Here is a 21013-nt window from a genome sequence, read left to right as displayed (position 1 = left end):
AGAGAACAAGGATTCCCTAAAAAGCTGGGGCAAACTCTTGAGACATATGGCAGCCCTCCACTAGATCCTCTGTATTAACCTGCCTTCCTTCAGAGCCCTTTAGGTCTGAAAAATAAGCTCTCAAAATTTTTCCATCACATTTTATCCTTGGATGCCTCTGTTTACCCATTAATCACTCTTCGGTGACACCTAGTAGTATAATTTGGACCAAAGGCCCAAATCGGTTCTGTTCACATAGTGACTGTAGAAAAGATGAAAATACCATGGCTATACAGGAACAGTCAAGTACTGCCCAGGATATGATTTCAAATACAATGGTTTAAATAAATCAAACTCTGTTCAATACTTTCTTGATGCTGGTTTTCATAATCACCAGTCTGAACAATGTCAGCAGCAGCAAAGTGATAACCAAAGAAAAGCCTGCCCAATGTCTCAGTCATCAATGAGGAAAAGGTGGAATAACCCTCACCCCCTTAAATACTAATTACTTCACTTAATGCTCAATCTCTGTCCAGCATTTTTAATCGGTTGTTGAGAACAGTAGAAACCCAAAGCCAAAAAGCCAATGTTTCCTTGCAGTTCTCTAGATGACTTATGTAGCTCAGTGGTTCTCAGCCCTAACTGTAGGGTGAAATCACCTGGAAACGTTTAGAACAAATAGCAGTGCCTGAGTCTCAACCTTAGACTGAATTAATTGGTCAGAGATGGGACCTAGGCATCACAATTTTTAAAGCCAGGTTTAGACACAAACACTGTGTATAATCATATCAAGACACAGGGCCCCTTTGCAGTCAACCCTTCACCCATATCCAGGCAGCTACTCATCTGGTCTCTACAAAGGTCTGCCTTTTCCATAATGTTGTATAAATGGAATCATACACAGTATGTACCCTTTTGAGTTTGGCTGCTTTCACTTAGCATGATGGCTCTGAGATGTGTCCACTTGGTTGCATTACAGTAGCTTGGTATTTTTATTGCTGAGTAGTACTCCAGGGTATGGGTATATCAGCTTGTTTCTCTATTCCCTAGTTGTTTTCTTCCAGTTTTTGGTGATTATGAATAAAGCCACTATAAACATTCAGGTACAAGTTTCTGTGAGAATGTAAGTTTCCATTAATTTGGGGTAAATACCTAAAAATGGAATCGCTGGGTAAGTGTATGTTTAGCTGTAAGAAACTGCCAAACTGTTTTTCAAAGTGGCAGTACTATTTTGTTTTCTCACTTGCAGTGTTTAAGAGTTCCAGTTACGGGGCTTCCCTGGTGGCGCAGTGGTTGAGAGTCCGCCTGCCGATGCAGGGGACACGGGTTTGTGACCCGGTCCGGGAAGATCCCACATGCTGCGGAGAGGTTGGGCCCGTGAGCCATGGCCGCTGAGCCTGTGCGTCCGGAGCCTGTGCTCCGCAACGGGAGAGGCCACAACAGTGAGAGGCCCACGTACCGCAAAAAAAAAAAAACCAAAAAAAAAAAAAAAGAGTTCCAGTTACTCTGCATGCTCACCAGCACTTGGTAGTGTTTTATTTTAGCTATTCTAATAAGTGTATCAGTCAATATTTTAAAAAATTCTTTACTAAAACATAACAAACATAAAAACATACAAATCATAAATGCACAACTAGGTGAATATCACAAAATGAACACTCAGTGTAACTACCACAAGGTTTAAAAAAAAAAAAATCCCCACATTATCAGCATCCCAGAAACATCCTTATGCCTCCTTCTAGCCACTAAGTCCTCCCCCCTACCCCATAAAGTGACTACTAGCCTGGCTTAACATCACACGTTAGTTTTGCCTGGTTTTGAACATTATACAAATGGCATGAAATAATATGTATTCTTGGGACTTTCCTGCCGGTCCAGTGGTTAAGAATCCGCACTTCCACTGCAAGGGGCATGGGTTTGATCCCCAGCTGGGGAACTAAGATCTCGCATGCCACGTGGCACAGCCAAAAAATATATATATATATATTTTGTGTGTGTCTGTTTTCTTTCACTCAATATTATGTTTGCGAGATTTATCCATGTTGTTGGATATAGCAGTAATTCATTCAAACTCATTACAGTATAGTGTTTCATTGTAAGAATATTCCACAGTTTATCCATTCTACTGTTGAAAGACATTTGGGCTGTTTCCCTAAGAGTGATAATACTGTATGTGTGTATGTATGTATGTATGTATGTATGTATGTATGTATATACACATACATACATACACAACTTTAATAAATAATGCCAAATAATTTTCCAAAATAGTTGTACCAATTTACACTTCTACCAAAAGACTACTTGCTCCATACCCGTGCTAATGTCTGGCATCATCAAAATTTAATTATAGTTACTCTCTGACTACAAGGTGTGTTGTGGTACTCCATCATGCTTTTAATTTGTATTTCCCAGGGACTTCCGCGGGGGCACAGTGGTTGAGAATCCGCCTGCCAATTCAGTGGACATGGGTTTGAGCCCTGGTCCGGGAAGATCCCACATGCCGTGGAGCAACTAATCCCGTGTGCCACAACTACTGAGCCTGTGCTCTAGAGCCCGCGAGCCACAACCACTGAGCCCACGTGCCACAACTACTGAAGACGGTGCGCCTAGAGCCCGTGCTCTGCAACAAGAGAAGCCACCACAATGAGAAGCCCATGCACTGCAACGAAGAGTAGTCCCCGCTCACCACAACTAGAGAAAGCCCGCGCACAGCAACGAAGACCCAACGCAGCCAAAAATAAATAAATAATTTGTATTTGTGTTATTTATTGATCAAATAAATAATATGATCATTAATGAAGTTGAACAATGTTTCATGGCTACTGAACATTTGGAAAGAATCTTTTGTGAAGTGCCTGGCTCTTGCCCACTTTTATTTTTTTTTTAATTTATTTATTTTAGTTTATTTATTTTGGGCTGCGTTGGGTCTTCGTTGCTGTGTGTGGGCTTTCTCTAGTTGCAGAGAGTGGGGGCTACTCTTCACTGCGGTGCACAGGCTTCTCATTGCGGTGACTTCTCTTGCTGTGGAGCACAAGCTCTAGGCATGTAGGCTTCAGTAGTTGTGGTGCGCAGGCTCAGCAGTTGTGGCTCGCAGGCTCTAGAGAGCAGGCTCAGCAGGGGATTAGTTGCTCCGCGGCGTGTGGGATCTTCCCGGACCAGAGCTCAAACCCACATCCCCTGCATTGGCAGGCGGATTCTTAACCACTGCACCACCAGGGAAGCCCCTGCCCATTTTTAATACTGGGTTATCTTTCTTTTTCTCATTGATTTGGAGTTCTATATACATCCGAGTATAAGCCTTTCACTGATTATATGTGTAGCAAGTATCTTCCATTCTGAGCTTGCTTTCACTCTCTTAATGATATCTTTTGATGAATGGAAATTCTTAATTTTGATGTGCTATCTCCAGTATTTTTTAAAAGTATCCCATGTATGGGCAAAATTGGAAACAGGGCTGAGAACCACTGCTCTAGCTGCTGGGAGACCAGAAGTTGAATTGTCCCGAGCACCAAGGTTTGTTCAGACTCAACTGTGCACAGAAGGGGTTAAATCAGATCATCTCTAAGGTCCCCTTTTCGGTGCCAATTTATATTTTGCTCACAGTGCCTTGCCAAGAGTGCTGAACCAACTTACTTAGCATTTATGCTCTCTTTCAACACCATGCCAACTCAACTTAATCCTAGTGCAGGAAGGTACTTTCTCCATCAGTTTAAATCTAGCAGGTTTATGCATGCAAAATGAGGCCGCTGGGCAGGCCTACAGAATACCTGTGATACTATGAATTATAATAAGAAATATAGGGCTTCCCTGGTGGCACAGTGGTTGAGAGTCCACCTGCCGATGCAGGGGACACGGGTTCGTGCCCCGGTCTGGGAGGATCCCACATGCCGCGGAGCGGCTGGGCCCGTGAGCCATGGCCGTTGAGCCTGCGCGTCCGGAGCCTGTGCTCCGCAACGGGAGAGGCCACAACAGTGAGAGGCCTGCGTACCGCAAAAAAAAAAAAAAAAAAAAAGAAATATATATTTGGTATTTGTCCCCATTTCTAGCACAGAGCTTCTAAAACCCTCGAAATTTCCTAAGTGGTAAGAGATCAAGGTAACTTTTGTTAATGTTAATGAGGTGACTTTTGGAATGCACCAGGGGCACCTATGAGGACTGGGTGCCAGGGGAACCAATCCTGTGATTGGAGAGTTGGAACTTTCAGTCTCACCCCTCAACCCCCTGGGAAGGGAGAGGGGCAAGTGGTTGATCACCACTGGCTAATGATTCAATCAATTACACAAATGTAATGAAGCCTCCACAGAAACCCAAAAGGATGGGGTTTGGAGAGCTTCCTGGTTGGTGAACACCTGGAAGTGCTACGAGAGGGGCAAGGCATGGACACTCTATGCCCCTTCCCATACACCTTGCCCTATGAGTCTCTTTCATTTGGATGTTCACCTGTATCCCAGACCATATCCTTTTATAATAAACTGGTAAATCTAAACGTATTCCTGAATTGTGAATCACTCTGAAGCTAATTAATTAAATCCAAAGTGGGAGGTGGCAATGGGGACCTCTGATTTATAGCCAGTCAGCCAGAAGTACAGGTGAAAACCTGGACTTGGCAACTGGCACCTGAAGTTCAAGGACAGGGTCCTTGGAACTTCCAACCTACACCCAGTTGGTGAGAAAGAAGCACAGATGTTAACCTGGGGTTGTGACTGGCATCTGAAGTGGAGGGTGGTCTTGTGGGACTGAGCCCTTTACCAGTGGAATCTGATGCTATCTTGGGTTGACAGATGGGTGGGGGAACGTCCCCACACCTGTTGGAATTGGTCTCAGAATCATTTTAATACCCTTCCTTCTAACAGGTATCTTTAAAATCCTTTCAACCAGAGCAGTGCAAAATGGTGTCCAAAGACTTTTCACACTTCCTAATCCTTAACTGTTGACACCAGAATTTCTCTCACTTCACACTATATTTTCACTATTCACAAGTGCTTGTATATCTGCACTTCAGGTATTTCCTAATTGCTGGGCTTTACACACTATTTCACCTCCCTTAGTATTCACATTTGATCTGTGGTTTTCAAATTTGTTTGAAGCAAAAAAAAACCCTATATTCAAAGGAAATCTTCCTTAGAGCACTAATGTATGAAACAGGTGAAAAGTGAGAAGAGGGGTTTGCTCTGATGGAAAGAAAAGAAAAGGAGCTAAGTGCAGTCAGCTCAGTTCCTCGCCCTCCCCATGGCCTGAATCACAGCTGTACTCCAGACTCTTTGTCAGATTCCCGAGATCTCTCGACCCCCAACTCACAAGAGACCAAGTCCCCTGGTAACTTAATCTAGCTTCTGGAATAGGACCTGTTGCTCCAATTCAAGTGTTCCCTACAAAGTAACTAACTTCAAGTCATTAGACTTTATTGTGGCATAATCTAATCTCTGGCAACATAGAGAAGTAGTTCTCTCTGGGAAAGACAAGTGGGTAGCTAGGGGAGAAGATATCTTCTTTTAATTTTGAATCTTTTAATTTTGTACCATGTATTACCTCGGGGGGGGGACCCTAACTTAAATAAACAAAAATTGAATAAAAGTAACTAGGCTTCCGTGGATTACTGTACCTTGTTGTCCATAATTGTCCATTGGCCCTCGGCATTCTGCTTCAAAATACAGTGGTTTCGGGAAATCATCAGAGGGCAGATTTTTGATACCAACTGGTATGTGACACCAAATCCTCGCCCTACAGTCACCTAGGAAGACAACGACAATGTAAGAGACACAATCAGCCACCGTACTGAAAAGAGAGGTCCTTTACAATCTTGTCAACCAGCAGTATCCACAAGTCCTGACTTATGAAACCAGACTCCCATGAAACCCAAACAGCTCACTGGCCATCTCCTCCTTCAGCTGCCATGGGAGCCACTGGCTAGAAAAAGGTAAAAAGTTGTGACAAGAGACAGCTGAACATTAATCATGGAATGTCAGGGTTGGTAGGACTCTGAAAGGTCACCTGGTTCAGCCACTCATGGGATGGAGGAATTCTTTCTATACAACCCCATCAACTAGTCTTAAACACTGCCAAGAACTATAGCTTCTACATAAGACAGTCCTTCCAATTTTTTAATGGCTCTGACTTGGCATCTTTCTTCCTATAAATTCCATCCATCAGCCCAGGCTCTGCCCTGGGCACCACCAGAAAATCTCCAATCCTCCTTCACAGGACAACTATAAAATGTCTACTGAATCTTCCCTTTTCTTGGCCCTATGTTCCCAATTACTTCAACATAACTCCACGGCATAGGTTTGAGTCTTTTTGCCATCCTAATAGGTCTGTGAAGAGACTCCTGGTTTATTTTTATTCCTGGGTGCCACATTAAGAAAAATAAACCTCATTTTTATTACATAGTCAGATGCAAGTATCCCTTTCCCAGTTCTAGATATTATCACTGGAGCATATAAACTGCATTAGCTTTCACAGCAGATCTATCATACTGCCAACGTATCCTTAGGCTTAGGAATGATTAAATTTCTTGGTCTAACCCTCCCCTAAGAATTTTTATGCTAAGTCATGTCTCTTCAGTCCTATCCTTGACTAGTTGGTAAATTTGGATTCAAGTGCAGGACCTTACATTGATTCCTATTAAATTTCATCTTGTTAGTTCAGCCTATCATGAGCTTGTCAAGACCTTTCTGAATTTTTCATCTGCCATCAGACATACTCAATATCCCTTCCAGCTTGGAGTCACCCACCAAATTGATATGATGCTCTCTGTACCTTCATTCAAGACAGATAAAAAGATTAAAACAGGTTGTAACCAAAGCCAAAGCTCTCAGGAAAGCCTAGTAAACATTCCACCACACAATCTAGGAACACCTTGAACCAGTTATAATTCAACCAAAAGATGGAAAAGCCCTTGTTTTCCATCTTATCCACAAGGTCAGCATGAGAGCCTCTGGAAAAGCTTGCAAAGAAGTCCCAGTTCACATCTTTCATATTTTCCTGACAGACCAGTCAAGTTCATAATAACCCTGTCAAGGAAGGAAATAAAATTCTTCTGGGATCCAGGTCGTAGAATTCCCTGCTTATTCTTCTTGGCGCACATGCCACCTCTTTAATGACCCATACCCCAACCTAACCTGGGAACATTAAGCCAAACAGTCTGTGGTCTAAAAGCTGCACTTTTTGTTCCTGTTGAACTCTTTCAAAATCATGCCTGTCCTCCTGAGTCCCTCAAAGACCACCACGACGCTCTGTCCCAATCTATTGCTCACCACAGACTCTCATCTCAGTAACTGACACTACCACCCAACCTACTGCTTAGCCCCAAACCCAGAAGCCATCTTTGATTCACTCTACATCCCTCATCCCCACATTCAAATCATCAGCAAAATCTACTGGCTGTTAATTCAAATATGCCCTAATCTATTCACTTCTCTCTCTCTCTCAGTGGCCACTACCTTAATCCAAACAGCACTGTTTCCTCCAGTTATGCTGGTTTTTTTGTTTGTTTGTTTGTTTTAATTTTTTTTTTTTTTTTTGCGGTACTAGGGCCTCTCACGGTTGTGGCCTCTCCCGTTGCGGAGCACAGGCTCCGGACGCGCAAGCTCAGCGGCCATAGCTCACAGGCCTAGCCGCTCCGCGGCATGTGGGGTCTTCCCGGACAGGGGCATGAAACCGTGTCCCCTGCATCGGCAGGCGGACGCTCAACCACTGCGCCACCAGGGAAGCCCCAGTTATGCTGTTTTTGCTCCTGTGCCAGACCCCATTCTTCACACAGTAGCTGGGGTGGTAATGTAAAAACTTTAAACCAGATCTTTTCCCTTCTTAAAATTCTCTAATAATCCAAACTTCCTTCCACAGCCTTTAAGGCCCTCAATGTCCTAACCCCCTCTACCTCTTTAGTGTTATCTCACATTATGGTCAGAAACACTACCTGAGGGTACTTTCACTTGTCCCCTCTGATTAGAACATCCTTCTCTCAGACATTTGCATGGGCTCCTTATCTTTCAAGTTTCAGCTCCTCAGAGGCCTACCTTGATTACCTAATCTAAAGTTGCTGCCTGATCCCTCCCCAGCCATTGCATTCCTTCACATTATTAGCATGCACTTACCACATCCAAAATTATCCTGCTTGTTTCATTTATTTTTGTCTACTTTTATTTACTTTTCTAAATTTATATTTAGAATTTAAATTTCATGAGCAGGGACCTTATCTGTCTTGTGTACCACAGTACCCTGTACTCCTCAGAGCCTCTTTCTGCTCAGTAAATATCTGTGAATAAATGGAAGAATAAAGAGATCTTGCTTATGAGTCCTCCCAGATTCCAGGAGATGGGGATTTTTTTAGGTCAGAAGTTGGAAAATGGGTTATTACCACTGGAAACTATGGAGCAGCAGCCAGGAACCTTACAATCTGACTTGTTCCCCTCTACAATGTTGTGGTGATCACCTCCACCAAAACCCTGAATCTGAAGTTTTTCAATGCTTTGACAGTTTGCCAGAAATTCCATTAATTATAGAAGTTCCTCTGAATTAATATATATACCCTTTAAAAATGGAACGTTTAGGGCCTCCCTGGTGGCGCAGTGGTTGAGAGTCCGCCTGCCGATGCAGGGGATACGGGTTCGTGCCCTGGTCTGGGAGGATCCCATATGCCGCGGAGCGGCTGGGCCCGTGAGCCGTGGCCGCTGAGCCTGCGCGTCCGGAGCCTGTGCTCCGCAACGGGAGAGGCCACAACAGTGAGAGGCCGGCATACCGCAAAAAAAAAAAAAAAAAAAAAAAAAAAAATGGAACGTTTAAGGATTTATCTGTCATCCATATTCAGTAGGAATTTCCATTTAGGTAGCTTCATTTCTAATAAAGGAAGTATTAAATATTCCATTTTAATACCTGAAGGGAGACAGTCAGATTGCTATTATGGGTAGCCTGGAGAAAGTAATACAAAAAAGGGAGATGAGTGCCTTTCTCTGAAATCACCTCCTATGAACTCTGAATCCAGGAATGGAAGGAAACACTCTTTTTTGTCTTTCCCTTCACTGTCTGGTCCTAGAATTTACCTTGATATATTGATAATTCATCCACACCATGATTAGAGTCTGCATGAACTTATTTGAATATCCCAGCACCACGCATAACATAAAACTAAATTTCCCATGGGAACTGAGTGCCAACAAACTGCTAACTCGTTGCTGGGGATTGTTTCTATTTACAACAGTTTTGCAAGCCAGTACTGACAGTACTGGTCTACAAGTTCATCTTGTCCTTACCCACCTTCGCTAATACTTTCCTCCTAGGCATGACTCCTACTGTTTCCCAAATGACCAACAACTCCTCTAGGACCATCCTTTTCCTTTTTCCAACCCTCTTAGGGCAAAGAGTTTCATGAAAACCAAATACAGGAGAAGAAAAGAGAAAAATGAAGATACTATGATTTCCCCCAAAGGCCTAATCACTTATAGGGCCTGGGAACTAGCTAATTTGCAATAAATCTCTATCTAATTTGTTTTTCTACCAAACTCTCTGGATTGGTTTAAGAAGTTTAAAGACACCCATTCAGGCAGACAATTTACTACAGTATTCCCTTCAATGAAATGAGAGGAACCTTGTTTTATTATTGTAGCTGAGAATCTGAGGAGTACTGGGAAGGCAAGAAACTGACTTTACTCTCATTATAACTAAGTAATATCAGCACACCTCCTAAAATCTTATGCACACCGGCCTGTGCTATGGTTTGGGGATGATTACAATATAAGCAAGACTTCATGTCTTGGCTTTGACTCAGGCCTCTGTCCATACACACTGCAGGCTATGCTCCAACTACTTCCTAAGGTCCGACCTTGCAGACAGCCAGGCCTGGGCGGCCTCTCCTCCACATAGGTCCCAAGGCAAGCCAGTCTTCTTGCTGTATCTTCACCATTCACTCCGGCTTGTATGGCTCCCCCCTCATAGCGGTGGTCTCACACAAAATTATCTGATAGTTTAAAATATGTGTAGGAGTACTTTATAGTCCTCTTGTCCTTGCTGCAGGGGCTTTAACCTTTGTGCCTGCCCCCTCCCCAGGACTCTCAGTGCTACCAAGCTATTCAGAAGTAATGAATTAATCCACCACAACTGAATCTTAAAGAACAATTAACATGACCACTAAATTCCTTACCGGGTTGTGTGTGAATGTGGTATATGTGCAGGGCTCAGATTAAGTGATGTATGTGAAAGCCCAGTCCTATACAAAATAAGGTATAGTTACTATTATTCAGGTATTAGTATCTTCATTTGTTAAACTTCCTAAACGTATATGCTTTTGGAAAGGGTCGTGCAGGGAAGGCCAATGCTCGAGCTGAAAGAATGAATGCCTAATATGGACTTTTAGGCATTGATAACGTGGATAGAAGAGAGACTGGGGGCAGAGGTATCTTCCTCGTGTTCTTCAATTCACAGCATACAAGTAATCCTTTACAATCCCCAAATCTAGCAACATTTAAGGCTGGACCTGAATTCCTCCTCTGACTGTTCTTAGGATAGTACTAAATAAACCACATCTTGGCACTTGATCATACAGTCTGCCTGGATGTTCTCAAACTGCTTCATTGCATAAAATCCTCTTTCCCCGTTCAAGCAATAAACTCTTTGAGAGCAAAAGTCATTATTATGTGTCCCTCTCATACTACAGCAAACAATGCAAGTACTCAGTAAATACCTGGGAGACTAAATTGAGACTATGTAACTTACAGGAAAAATCTAGTTAAACATACAAAATTATCAAAAGACTTCTTTATCCTTCACACAAATCATTTCCAAGACCAAAACGGTTCCCAATCACCACAAGCTGGTCCCTGATCCAGCCCTCCTTCCCAAGCTGATTGCACTCTCCCCTCCCCCCTTCCATCACCCTCTAGAACCACCTCACGAGTCCTAGCGGCCCCCAACTGAAACCGTGCCTCACCTGTCCTCTTTAAATTCTTTTCTTTGTATTTATAACCGCATTAGAGAACATCATAAGCAGCTTCTGGAGAGAATTCTTGTATTTCTGTACCTCAACCCATCTAAGGGGGTGCCAGTCGGCAGTACCGAGACTCACAGGATAATTGTGGCCCATACCAAAGCGCCAATTTTCCTCAAGAGTTGGAAAGGAAAAGGGCTTTTTAACGTCAAAGTCTGAGTATTTTAAGGGACAAAACCTCAAACTCGCAATCTTTTGCAAAATAAACTTGAGAAAGTTCACGCTCTCAGCAGTCCTCCGAGGTCCTCCCCCCACCCCAGACCCCGGATGGTTCCGTGACTCTCGGAAGTTGGGGCAGTTCCGCCTGCCCGTTCCGCCGCCCCGGCAGGGCGCAGCCGCATGCTCCGGGTGCGACCCCAATAGGGGCTGTGCCAGCCCCCCAACCCATCAACACTGTCGCCTCCTTCCCCCGCGAAACCCCAGCAGTCCTCATATCCTATACGCCCACCTCTCGCTCTGCCCCTCTACCAGGCTCCTTCCCGCAACCCAGACACCGGCCCCAGCTCGCCCCTCGGGCCTGGGCCGCTCTCCACTGGGCCATCTTTTCTCCCACACTGTCGTACTTCCCCCGGACACCGCCCACCTCAGACCCCCCCAACCCCTCGCACCAGACCCCTTTCTCCGTTCCCTCCCCCCCAGGGCCCACCCTTCACCGCTCTCTTCTCTTCCTCTTCCACCTCCACTTTTCCATGCATCCCTCCCGCCGGGACGTCGGGCCTCCCTCCGGCCCGTGCCTCCTCCAACTCCCTTCCCTCATTTTAGGAGGACCCCCTCCCCCTCACCTCGTTTCCATCCTCCAGCAGCAGCCACTCGGCGTTCATCCCCACGCGCCGCAAGCACCAGCTCCGGTCACCAGTGCGGCCTTCCGTGACCAGGGAGCCAGGATCCCCCATAGCCTACTCGGCCCTGGGTCGCGGTCAGCACAGAGCGAGACCCCGACCCGGGCTCCCCCCGCCTCTTGGTTTCTTCACGGGCGCCATACCTACACTACAGACAGAAGCAATCGCTAGGCGTTCGCGATCTAGGCGAAAGCTCGCTTGGGCTCCGCCCGCAGCCCGCCCAAGGCCGGCAAGCCGGCGTCACTGCGCCTGCGCAGGAGGAGGGCACTTGGGACCCTGTAAACCAGGTGAGGGCGGTCTAGCCCCAGGGCCGGCACTTGTTTCCCGACGCGCCCTGATGCGCCCGGTACACCTTTCTCACCCTTTATAGTGCCCCCACCCCAGTTCTAGCCTCCCCACACTGGAGCCTCTTCTCTCTTTTCCTCTCTGTTTTTAAAATTTTTGCTTTGTAACGATTTCCATGTTATTTAAAATTATAACCAACTTTTAAACAACTTTTAACTTGTGATAAATTTAAAATCTGTTAAACCTGTTTCTAAACAGCACCTCTTTTGCACGATCTTCTTTTACTACCGCATTTTTAAAAACTCACACTGAAAAAAAATTATTTAAAAAATAAAAAGAATTCCCTGGCTGCCCAGTGGTTCGGACTCTGAGCTTTTGTTGCCTGCGCAGGATTCCACCCCTGGTGGGGGAACTAAGATCCAGCAAGCCGAAAGCCGTAAGGCGCGGCCAAAATATATATATATATATATATTAAAAAAAAAAAACTTAGACTGTACTAGGAAAATCTATCCAGGCAGAAAGCACAGTTACCTGCTGCTAGGTGTGGAAGCCAGGGGGTTGAATGCAATGGACTTGAGGGAATTTTCGGAGGTGATAGAAATGTTCTAAAACTGAATTGTGGTATACACCGGCACATAATATTGTACATCAAGTGTAGGGAATTAAAATAAACCGGCACATAATATTGTACATCAAGTGTAGGGAATTAAAATAAATAAATAGGGCTTCCCTGGTGGTGCAGTGGTTAAGAATCCGCCTGCCAATGCAGGGAACACGGGTTCGAGCCCTGGTCCGGGAAGATCCCACATGCCATGGAACAACTAAACCTGTGCACCACAACTACTGAGCCTGATCTCTAGAGCCCATGAGCCACAACTACTGAGCCCTCGTGCCACAACTACTGAAGCCCGTGTACCTAGAGCCCACGCTCCGCAACAAGAGAAGCGACCGCAATGAGAAGCCTGCGCACCACAATGAAGAGTAGCCCCTGCTCGCTGCAACTAGAGAAAGCCCACGCACAGCAACAAAGACCCAACACAGCCAATAAATAAATAAATAAAATATTTTTTTAAGAAAATGAAACTAGATTGTGGTGATGATTGCACAACTGTATAAATTTACTAAAAAGTCCTTGAAGCATACACTTCCAATGGATGAATTTTTTTAAATTTTATTGACGTATAGTTGATTTACAATGTTGTGTTAGTTTCTGCTGTAGAGCAAAGTGACTCAGCTATACATATATATGTTCTTTTTAAAAAAATATTTATTGACTTATTTAATTATTTGCGCCCGGTTTTAGTTGCGGCATGCGGGATCTTCGTTGCCGCATGTGGGATCTTCATTACCGCATGCAGGATCTAGTTCCCTGGCCAGGGATCCAACTTGGGCCACCTGCATTGGGAGCACTGTCTTAACCACTGGACCACCAGGGAAGTCCCTATATGTTCTTTTTCATATTCTTTTCCATTATGGTTTATCACAGGATATTAAATATAGTTCCCAGGGCTATACTGTAGGACCGTGTTGTTTATTTTATACATAGTAGTGTGTATATGTGAATCCCAAACTCCTAATTTATCCCTCTCCCCGTCTTCCCCTTTGGCAACCATAAGTTTGTTTTCTAAGTCTGTGAGTCTGTTTCTGTTTTGGGGGTTTTTTGGGGTTTTTTGCCATACGCGGGCCTCTCACTGCTGTCGCCTCTCCCGTTGCGGAGCACAGGCTCCGGACACGCAGGCTCAGCGGCCATGGCTCACGGGCCCAGCCGCTCCACGGCATGTGGGATCTTCCCGGACCGGGGCACGAACCCGTGTCCCCTGCATCGGCAGGCGGACTCTCAACCACCACCTGCCATCCATTTACTTAATCATCATTTCCAGTATACATGTATAGTGGTTATAGTATTGTTAACCCATACACCCATGGAAAACAACTTTATCAGTTAGAGTACACAACTTATACACAGGTCTTTTGCCTTTAGTCATATAGATTATTTCCAGACTTACTTAGGTCAGCACCCTTTTCCCCCACCCACTTCAAAGAGGTTGTTTCATACAGTTATATTCTTTTGCCACCATCTGCATTCTATATGAAATCCCCTGACTTCCTAAATGATTTTTTCAAATTATATACATTAAGGTTCATTCTTTTGAACGTAAAGTTCTATGAGTTTTGGCAAATGCATAGTGTCATGCACTGCCGGAGTCCAGCTCCAGCGAGTCCAGGGATACCCGAGGGATGGATAGCGTCGGCGAAGGAAATAATTCTATTACTTCAGCATTGCATGTTTCTTTCTCTCATGTCTTTATTCTTGATTCTTCTTCTTCATTCTCCCTCTATTGTTTACAATCACAGGTTTATATATTGTAGTTGATTACATTACCAGGTACGTGGCCAAACAATCTTAGCACAATCAAACCTCAAAATATTCTATAAAGATTTTTTAAAACAAATATCCCCTAGTTTCTAGATATCCTATTAAAATATTTCCCCAAGTTCCCATTAATCACAGGTTGTTTCTTAGTAACCAAGTCAAGCAGTTATATGATTATTTCAATTGTAAAAGTTAAAGCTACTTGTTCCTATTTTTCTTCTTGCATGAGCAACCTTTTACAATGGTTCCATGAAAATATTTACAATGTACCTGCATGCTCTTTCTCGTTGTTTCCTTCAACTGAGACAGTGTTTTCTCCCTATCCTGGCAACGAATTCTGCTCTAGTCATTTGTTTTTCTATAATTAATCTTCCTTTATAATAGAACCATAAATTTCCTATGTCGTCATCAGGAACTCCGGCCCATGGCCATAATTCCATACTAGAGGGTGTTTTTCATAAAAACATCCCCTTAGTTCCAGGCTCTTAATTCTTTACCTATTTCCCCGGGGCTTTAGTGGGTACTTCCCATTCTATGGTAGTTTCAGGAGGGGGAGTCCTAGAGGAATTTTTCTTTCACGTGGAGCAACATACCCCCAAAATTGCCCCTGTATGTAAATTTATTATCATAAAACATAACAATGGAGCTGTAGTCCACCTTCCTGGCATGGCGCTGCCTTGCAGTTTCGCCTTCCATTGTTCATGACTTTGTCATGGTGCAATGGCTCCAGGATGGCTTCCGACAATGCACAGTATCACAGAGAATAGTTTCATCACCCTGAACAAATCCCCCATTCTTTACCTATTCAACCCTCCCCCACGCCTGCATCTTGCTGTTTTATTTAACAATATATCATGGACATCACTCCATAGCAGTATAAACATATAGTCCTCCTTCCTCTTTTCAGATGTATATTACTCCACTGTGCTGATGTACCATTTTTTATTGAACCAGTCCCTTATTGATATATGGTTGTGTCCTTTTCAGTCTTTCGCGATCACAAATAGCCCTGCAATGAATTAGTAGGTACTTTTTAGTATCTATTACAAAATTTTCATATATTATCTTACTTGATTCTCACACCATCCTGCATCCATTTACCTGTGAGGAACCTGAGACTACTGAGTTGCCCAAGGTCTCATTACCATGAGCTTCTTGAGGGTTATGTCTTGTTTTCCATTGCATTCCTGGTATTTTTACTGAATGAATGAATGAAACTCTATAGTAAATGGCAGCACAGGGAACTGAAGCCAGGGCTGGAGACCAGATCTTTCTAGCCCCAAAGTTGCATTCATTACTGTCTGGCAGTGGTCTCTAAGGTGGAATGGCCATATCCCAGGGAGTGCACAAGGTGGCCCATTTGCTTGTGGAAAGAATATGTCAGGTTTAGGATTTTATCCTGTTCTTTTAAAAATGTCCAGTTTTGTGAATATTTTTACTTACATAAAAGAACATAGAGAATATGTATAGACTTTTTATGAATAAATAAATATTCATATATCGGGCTGTATGCTCAGACTTTATTTTGACACCATGAGTGCATGATGAAAACAGTTTGGAGTTACTGCCTTCTAATATTTGGGGATTATATTAACTCCACCTCCCCTATATCTTCCCTTCTAACAGTGATTCCCAACCGGGGGTGATTTTTGAGCCCCAGAGGACATTTGGCAAAGTCTGGGGACATTTTTGATTGTCATGACAGGGACAGGTGTGCTACTGGCATTTAGTGAGTAAAAGCCAGGGATGTTGCAAAACATCCTACAAATCACAAGACAGCCCGCACAGCGAGAATTATCCAGTCTCAAATGTCAGTAGTGGTAAGGTTGAGAAATTTTGCTTTATACCCATCTCAAGAGGGAAGAATGGAGGCACAAGAAAGAGCAGGATGCAGAAAAGGAAGTAGGTTGTTATCTATATCTGTAGATCTAACATTTGTCTCATTACATATGCCCAATTAATGTTAATTGAAAAGAGCCGAGGAATGTTAGAGTTGGCAAAGGAGAGGCTTGGGGAATGGGAAAGGAAAATGGCAAGCAGAAAAGGAAGCACAGGGCAGGAAGAAGAAAGGGAAAAGGAGAAGAACAATATGGGGAAAGTGCAGCAGATCGTTTTCCAAGATGATTGCAACAAGATCGCCCATGCCACATGCTCTCACAGTGTGACACTGACATTCCTCACATTGCAAGATGGCATCTGTATTTCCTTCCCTTGAACCTGGGTGGGTATATGACTCCAGCAGAAGTGATGCTATGACATAAAAGGTGATACAGCTTCCACATGGCTTTTCTGGGATACTCTTAGAGCCCAGTCAACCATGACGAAGTGGAGAGGTCACATGAAGAGGCCACATGTACATGTTCTGGCCAATAGTCTGAGGTCCCAAATAACATGGCAGACTTATGAATGAAGGTACCCCTAGAGGATACCAGCCTTTGAGTCATTCTGCTGAGACCCCAGACATCGTGGAGTAGATCTAAACCATTCCTGCTGTGCCCCATTTGAGTTCCTTACCCATAGAGTTTGTGAGCATAATACAATGGTTATGTTAAGCCATTTGGTTTGGGGATGGTTTGTTACACAGCGATTAAGAAATGGAACAGGAAGGGTGTGTGTGGGGGGACACTTGGAGAGTTGTTGGTTGTCTACTTTATATACTAGTTAGGGTAGTGCTAGCTGCTGTAACATACAAACACCAAATTTCAGTGGCTTAACACAATAGAAGTTTATTTCTTACTCACATAATTATTCAGAGCAGTGTTCCTGGTTGGTGGACAGCCTTCCATTAAGTCACTCAGGAACTCCGACTACTATCATTCTGTGGCTCCTCTATTCCCCAGGGCTTGGAGTCCTCTGCATCCAGAAAGCAAAACAGGGGATGAGAGAATGGAGAAGGCACACCTGCTTCTTAACTGTCTTGTCTCAAAAGTGATATATATTTTATTAGAAAGAACTAGTCACACGACACCACCTAGATCCAAGCAAGTTTGGGAAATGTAGTCCCCGGTTAATCAGCCAATTCCCAGAAACCATTGTATACTATGGAAAGGGAAGCATGGATTTTGGTAGATAGCTGTCTCTGCAGACTTTAGAACTGAAGTTAATGAATTAAAATGATGATCATGACAAAGCTTTCTCTTTCCCTCTCTCCCATTTCCTTTCTTTTTATCTCCCTGGAATAGAGGTGGCATAAGGGGATGGAGTACAAATGATCACATTTTGCTCACTCTGTGGTTTTTGTGGGACCAGCCCTTACTCAATTCAGTGGTAAACCAGAGGCTACTGCAGCATGGTAGTGAGGTGTGTGGAGTTGGAGCTAAGTTGTCTGGGTTCAAATCCGAGCTCCGCTACTTATGATATGAGATCATGAGCAAATTACTTGACCTCTCCAAGCCTGTTTCCCCATTTATAAGGTAAGGGTAATGATAAGGATAGCATTTAACTTATAGGATTGTTGTGAAAATTGATTTGGTTGATTCCTGTAAGATAGTTATGCTTGGTACATGGTAAGTACCCAATAATTGCTAGCTTCTGCAGAAGCTACCTCCTGCAGGTATAAACTCTATCTCCCTATGCCTCTTCTATGCTTCCTTGTCCAGGCATGAAAACAAGATGTTTTCTTCTCTTTAAATTGGTGAAGTTATAAAGTAGAAATCCCTTCAATCAATTTTAAACTTTTATTACCCGTCTCCAAGCAAGATGGGTTTTTAAAATGTCTAAATGAGAGAGCTCTTTCTGTGAGCAAGGGTTGATTCAATCGGGGGCACATCTCTGCCAATTGATTTGAAGCATGGTTCCTCTTTGTGAGGTACAGTAAAGGTGAGGTGGGACTTTTTCATTGTGTTTTTTTGAAAGATAGAGCAGAGAAGAAAGGGGTCTTGATGTAGCATCTCAGGTGAGGTCCTGTGTTTCTCCTTAAGTACTCTCTAACCTTGAGATCACAGGCCAATTTTTCAATAGACTGCTACAATTGGGGGTGGGGTGGGCAGTGAGTGCACAGATGGGTCTCTTAGACTGGGAGGAATTCAGGGTAACTGAAGGGAGGTAGAATCCCAGAAGGGGTGATCCAGCCTTTGCGTCTGGGGGTGGGGGTCAGAGGTGGAGAGTTGAGGCTGACCCTCCACATTCTTGTTCATTCTACCCTTTTTCTTACTCATTTATCCTCCCACCTTCTCTCCTCTGCCCATCTCCAAAATGGAAGACTCTATGCTGAAAGAATCAAGGAAAGATGTCTTTTATTTTTTTTTTTTTTTTTTTTTTTTTTTCTTTTTGCGGTATGCGGGCCTCTCACTGTTATGGCCTCTCCCGTTGCGGAGCACAGGCTCCGGATGCGCAGGCCCAGTGGCCATGGCTCACGGGCCCAGCCGCTCCACGGCATATGGGATCCTCCCAGACCGGGGCACGAACCCGTATCCCCTGCATCGGCAGGCGGACTCTCAACCACTGCGCCACCAGGGAGGCCCTGTCTTTTATTTTTGAAAGAGAACTGTTTTAGAAAACAGGAAGTAGGTGAGGAGGAAAAAAGGGACCAACTGCTTTGAACAGCTTGTTTATTAAGTGCTATTTTATGTAAACATAGGGTTTCAAGTATAGAGTCGTAAGATATTTCTGATACCTTTAATTAAGTTTATTATATTTTGGAAGTACTTATAAGTCATCGAATTTATTATATTCTGGAGTATCTGTAATCAGTAATTAAGGTGGATGGTTTGGAGGTACTTGAAATTAGTACTGTAGGAAGCTACCTTCTTCCTTTTTTGTTGGGGCCCTGGCTGTTTCTTTCTTTTTTTTTTTTTTAAACATCTTTACTAGAGCATAATTGCTTTACAGCGGTGTGTTAGTTTCTGCTTTATAACAAAGTGAATCAGTTATACATATACATATGTTCCCATATCTCTTCCCTCTTGCGTCTCCCTCCCTCCCACCCTCCCTATCCCACCCCTCTAGGCGATAACAAACCACCGAGCTGATCTCCCTGTGCTATGCGGCTGCACCTGGCTGTTTCTTTAAGCATCTATGTTCTTTAACTTGCCAAGGATCAGTATCCGGTTTAAATATTTATTACCCATCTGATTTTATTAAAGGGGGTGCGCGGTGAGGAGGTAGGCAAGAGGGAGGGAAAGAAGGCGGTGGGAATCAGGTATCAATAATTACTGCCTTGTTTTCCTCTCATTGCAGAGTTGGCTTCAGACTGTTTATTTTACAAGTAATACATGGTATCAAGCACCTAATATAAAATCAGGCTTGGGGTGACTTACAGTTGAATCATATCACTCTGAATTGGCTACTTTGGGACTACAAACATCACAAAGATCCCTAACTCAATTCACTTTCATCTGGGTTGGGGAAAGGGGAGACAGTGGGGCTATTTCTCATTTGGAGAACCTTGAGTTCTACAATCCAAGGTAATATAACGCAATTTTCATCACATTTTTTTGACTCATAAATTCACTGCACTATCATCTTTAGTATTTATTATTCAGGACTTGTTGAAATGTGCTTACATTTATTACAGCTAGTAGAAGCCTTCTCTCTCTCATTTCTGTAATAATGTTTGGAGCTGTGTTTTTCAAACTCAGGTTAACGGTAATGAGTCTTGACCAGCATTTTTGAAAAATGGAATACAATAGAACAGGTCAGAGGCCATCACGCATAGGGAGGGTGGGCACTGTTTGTGAAACGTTGCTCGTATTTGTGTGTGTGTCTGTACTGGGTCTCAGTGTAAAATGTGTTTTTTTACTGTAGGTTGTGATCAAAACGTTTGAAGGGTTTTTGGTTCTGGACAAGATGAAATAAGCCCATTGCAGTCTCTCTGCCAACAGTTACAACTAAATATTCTCAACAAAATACAACTACCTGAGAACTCTGCAAAGTAAACAAGCAGGTAAATTAGGGAGCTTGGAGAAGCTATCTGTATTGGTTAAGTTTCTCAAATTTTTTCCTTTTTTTCCTCTCAGCTTTGACCGGAGAGTAGGCCCCAGTGGGGAGCTTCACAGTAGCAAAGTCAGCAAAAACCGAGAGAAACCTAAAAGAAAACAACTCTTGTTTCTTCTACTCTACTCACAACTCCACTTCTGACACCAAAAGTGTGTGGGTTTTTTCCACACCAACCAATTCTCTTAACTCTTCAGACACCGACTGTGTGTCCTACAGCTCAATTCTGACGTTAACTACCTGAAGTTAGTGCAGACCTCAAAGGTTAAGGGCAGGCTTCCATGGTGGCACAGTGGTTAAGAATCTGCCTGCTAATGCAGGGGACGCGGGTTCAAGCCGTGGTCCAGGAAGATCCCACATGCCGCGGAGCAACTCAGCCTGCGTGCTGCAACTACTGAAGCCCACGCGCCTAGAGCCTGTGCTCTGCAACAAGAGAAGCCACCGCAATGATGAAGCCAGTGCACCGCAACGAAGAGTAACCGCCGATCTCCAAAACTAGAGAAAGCCCCGTGCACAGCAATGAAGACCCAATGCAGCTAAAGGTAAATAAAATTTATTTAAAAAAAAAAAGGTTAAGGGCTCAGTCCCGCAAGATTGCCCGTTTCAAATGCCAGTCACAAG

The 21013-nt window shown here is 43.7% G+C and overlaps 1 protein-coding gene across 2 annotated transcripts in view; it reads right to left on the bottom strand.

Moving 5' to 3' along the window:
- Positions 1–12042, bottom strand: part of RNF8 (ring finger protein 8) — a 40844-nt gene extending 28802 nt beyond the window's left edge. Inside the window, exons 1-2 of one of the 2 annotated variants that reach the window (XM_081246109.1) lie at positions 11743–12042; positions 5585–5713 (exon numbers count right to left, since the gene is read on the bottom strand). In XM_081246109.1, coding sequence (XP_081102235.1) covers positions 5585–5713; positions 11743–11853 — 240 coding nt within the window. In that variant the 5' untranslated portion in view covers positions 11854–12042. The remainder of the gene's footprint in view (positions 1–5584; positions 5714–11742) is intronic. The other variant, XM_081246108.1, reaches the window with a different exon arrangement.
- Between the last annotated feature and the right edge of the window lie 8971 nt (positions 12043–21013).

Source organism: Mesoplodon bidens (genome assembly GCF_964165515.1).
Source record: "Mesoplodon bidens genome assembly, chromosome: 10".
Classification (NCBI taxonomy): Eukaryota; Metazoa; Chordata; class Mammalia; order Artiodactyla; family Ziphiidae; genus Mesoplodon; species Mesoplodon bidens.
The sequence above is the reverse complement of the archived record's forward strand: the minus strand, read 5'-3'. Positions and strand labels throughout refer to the sequence as shown.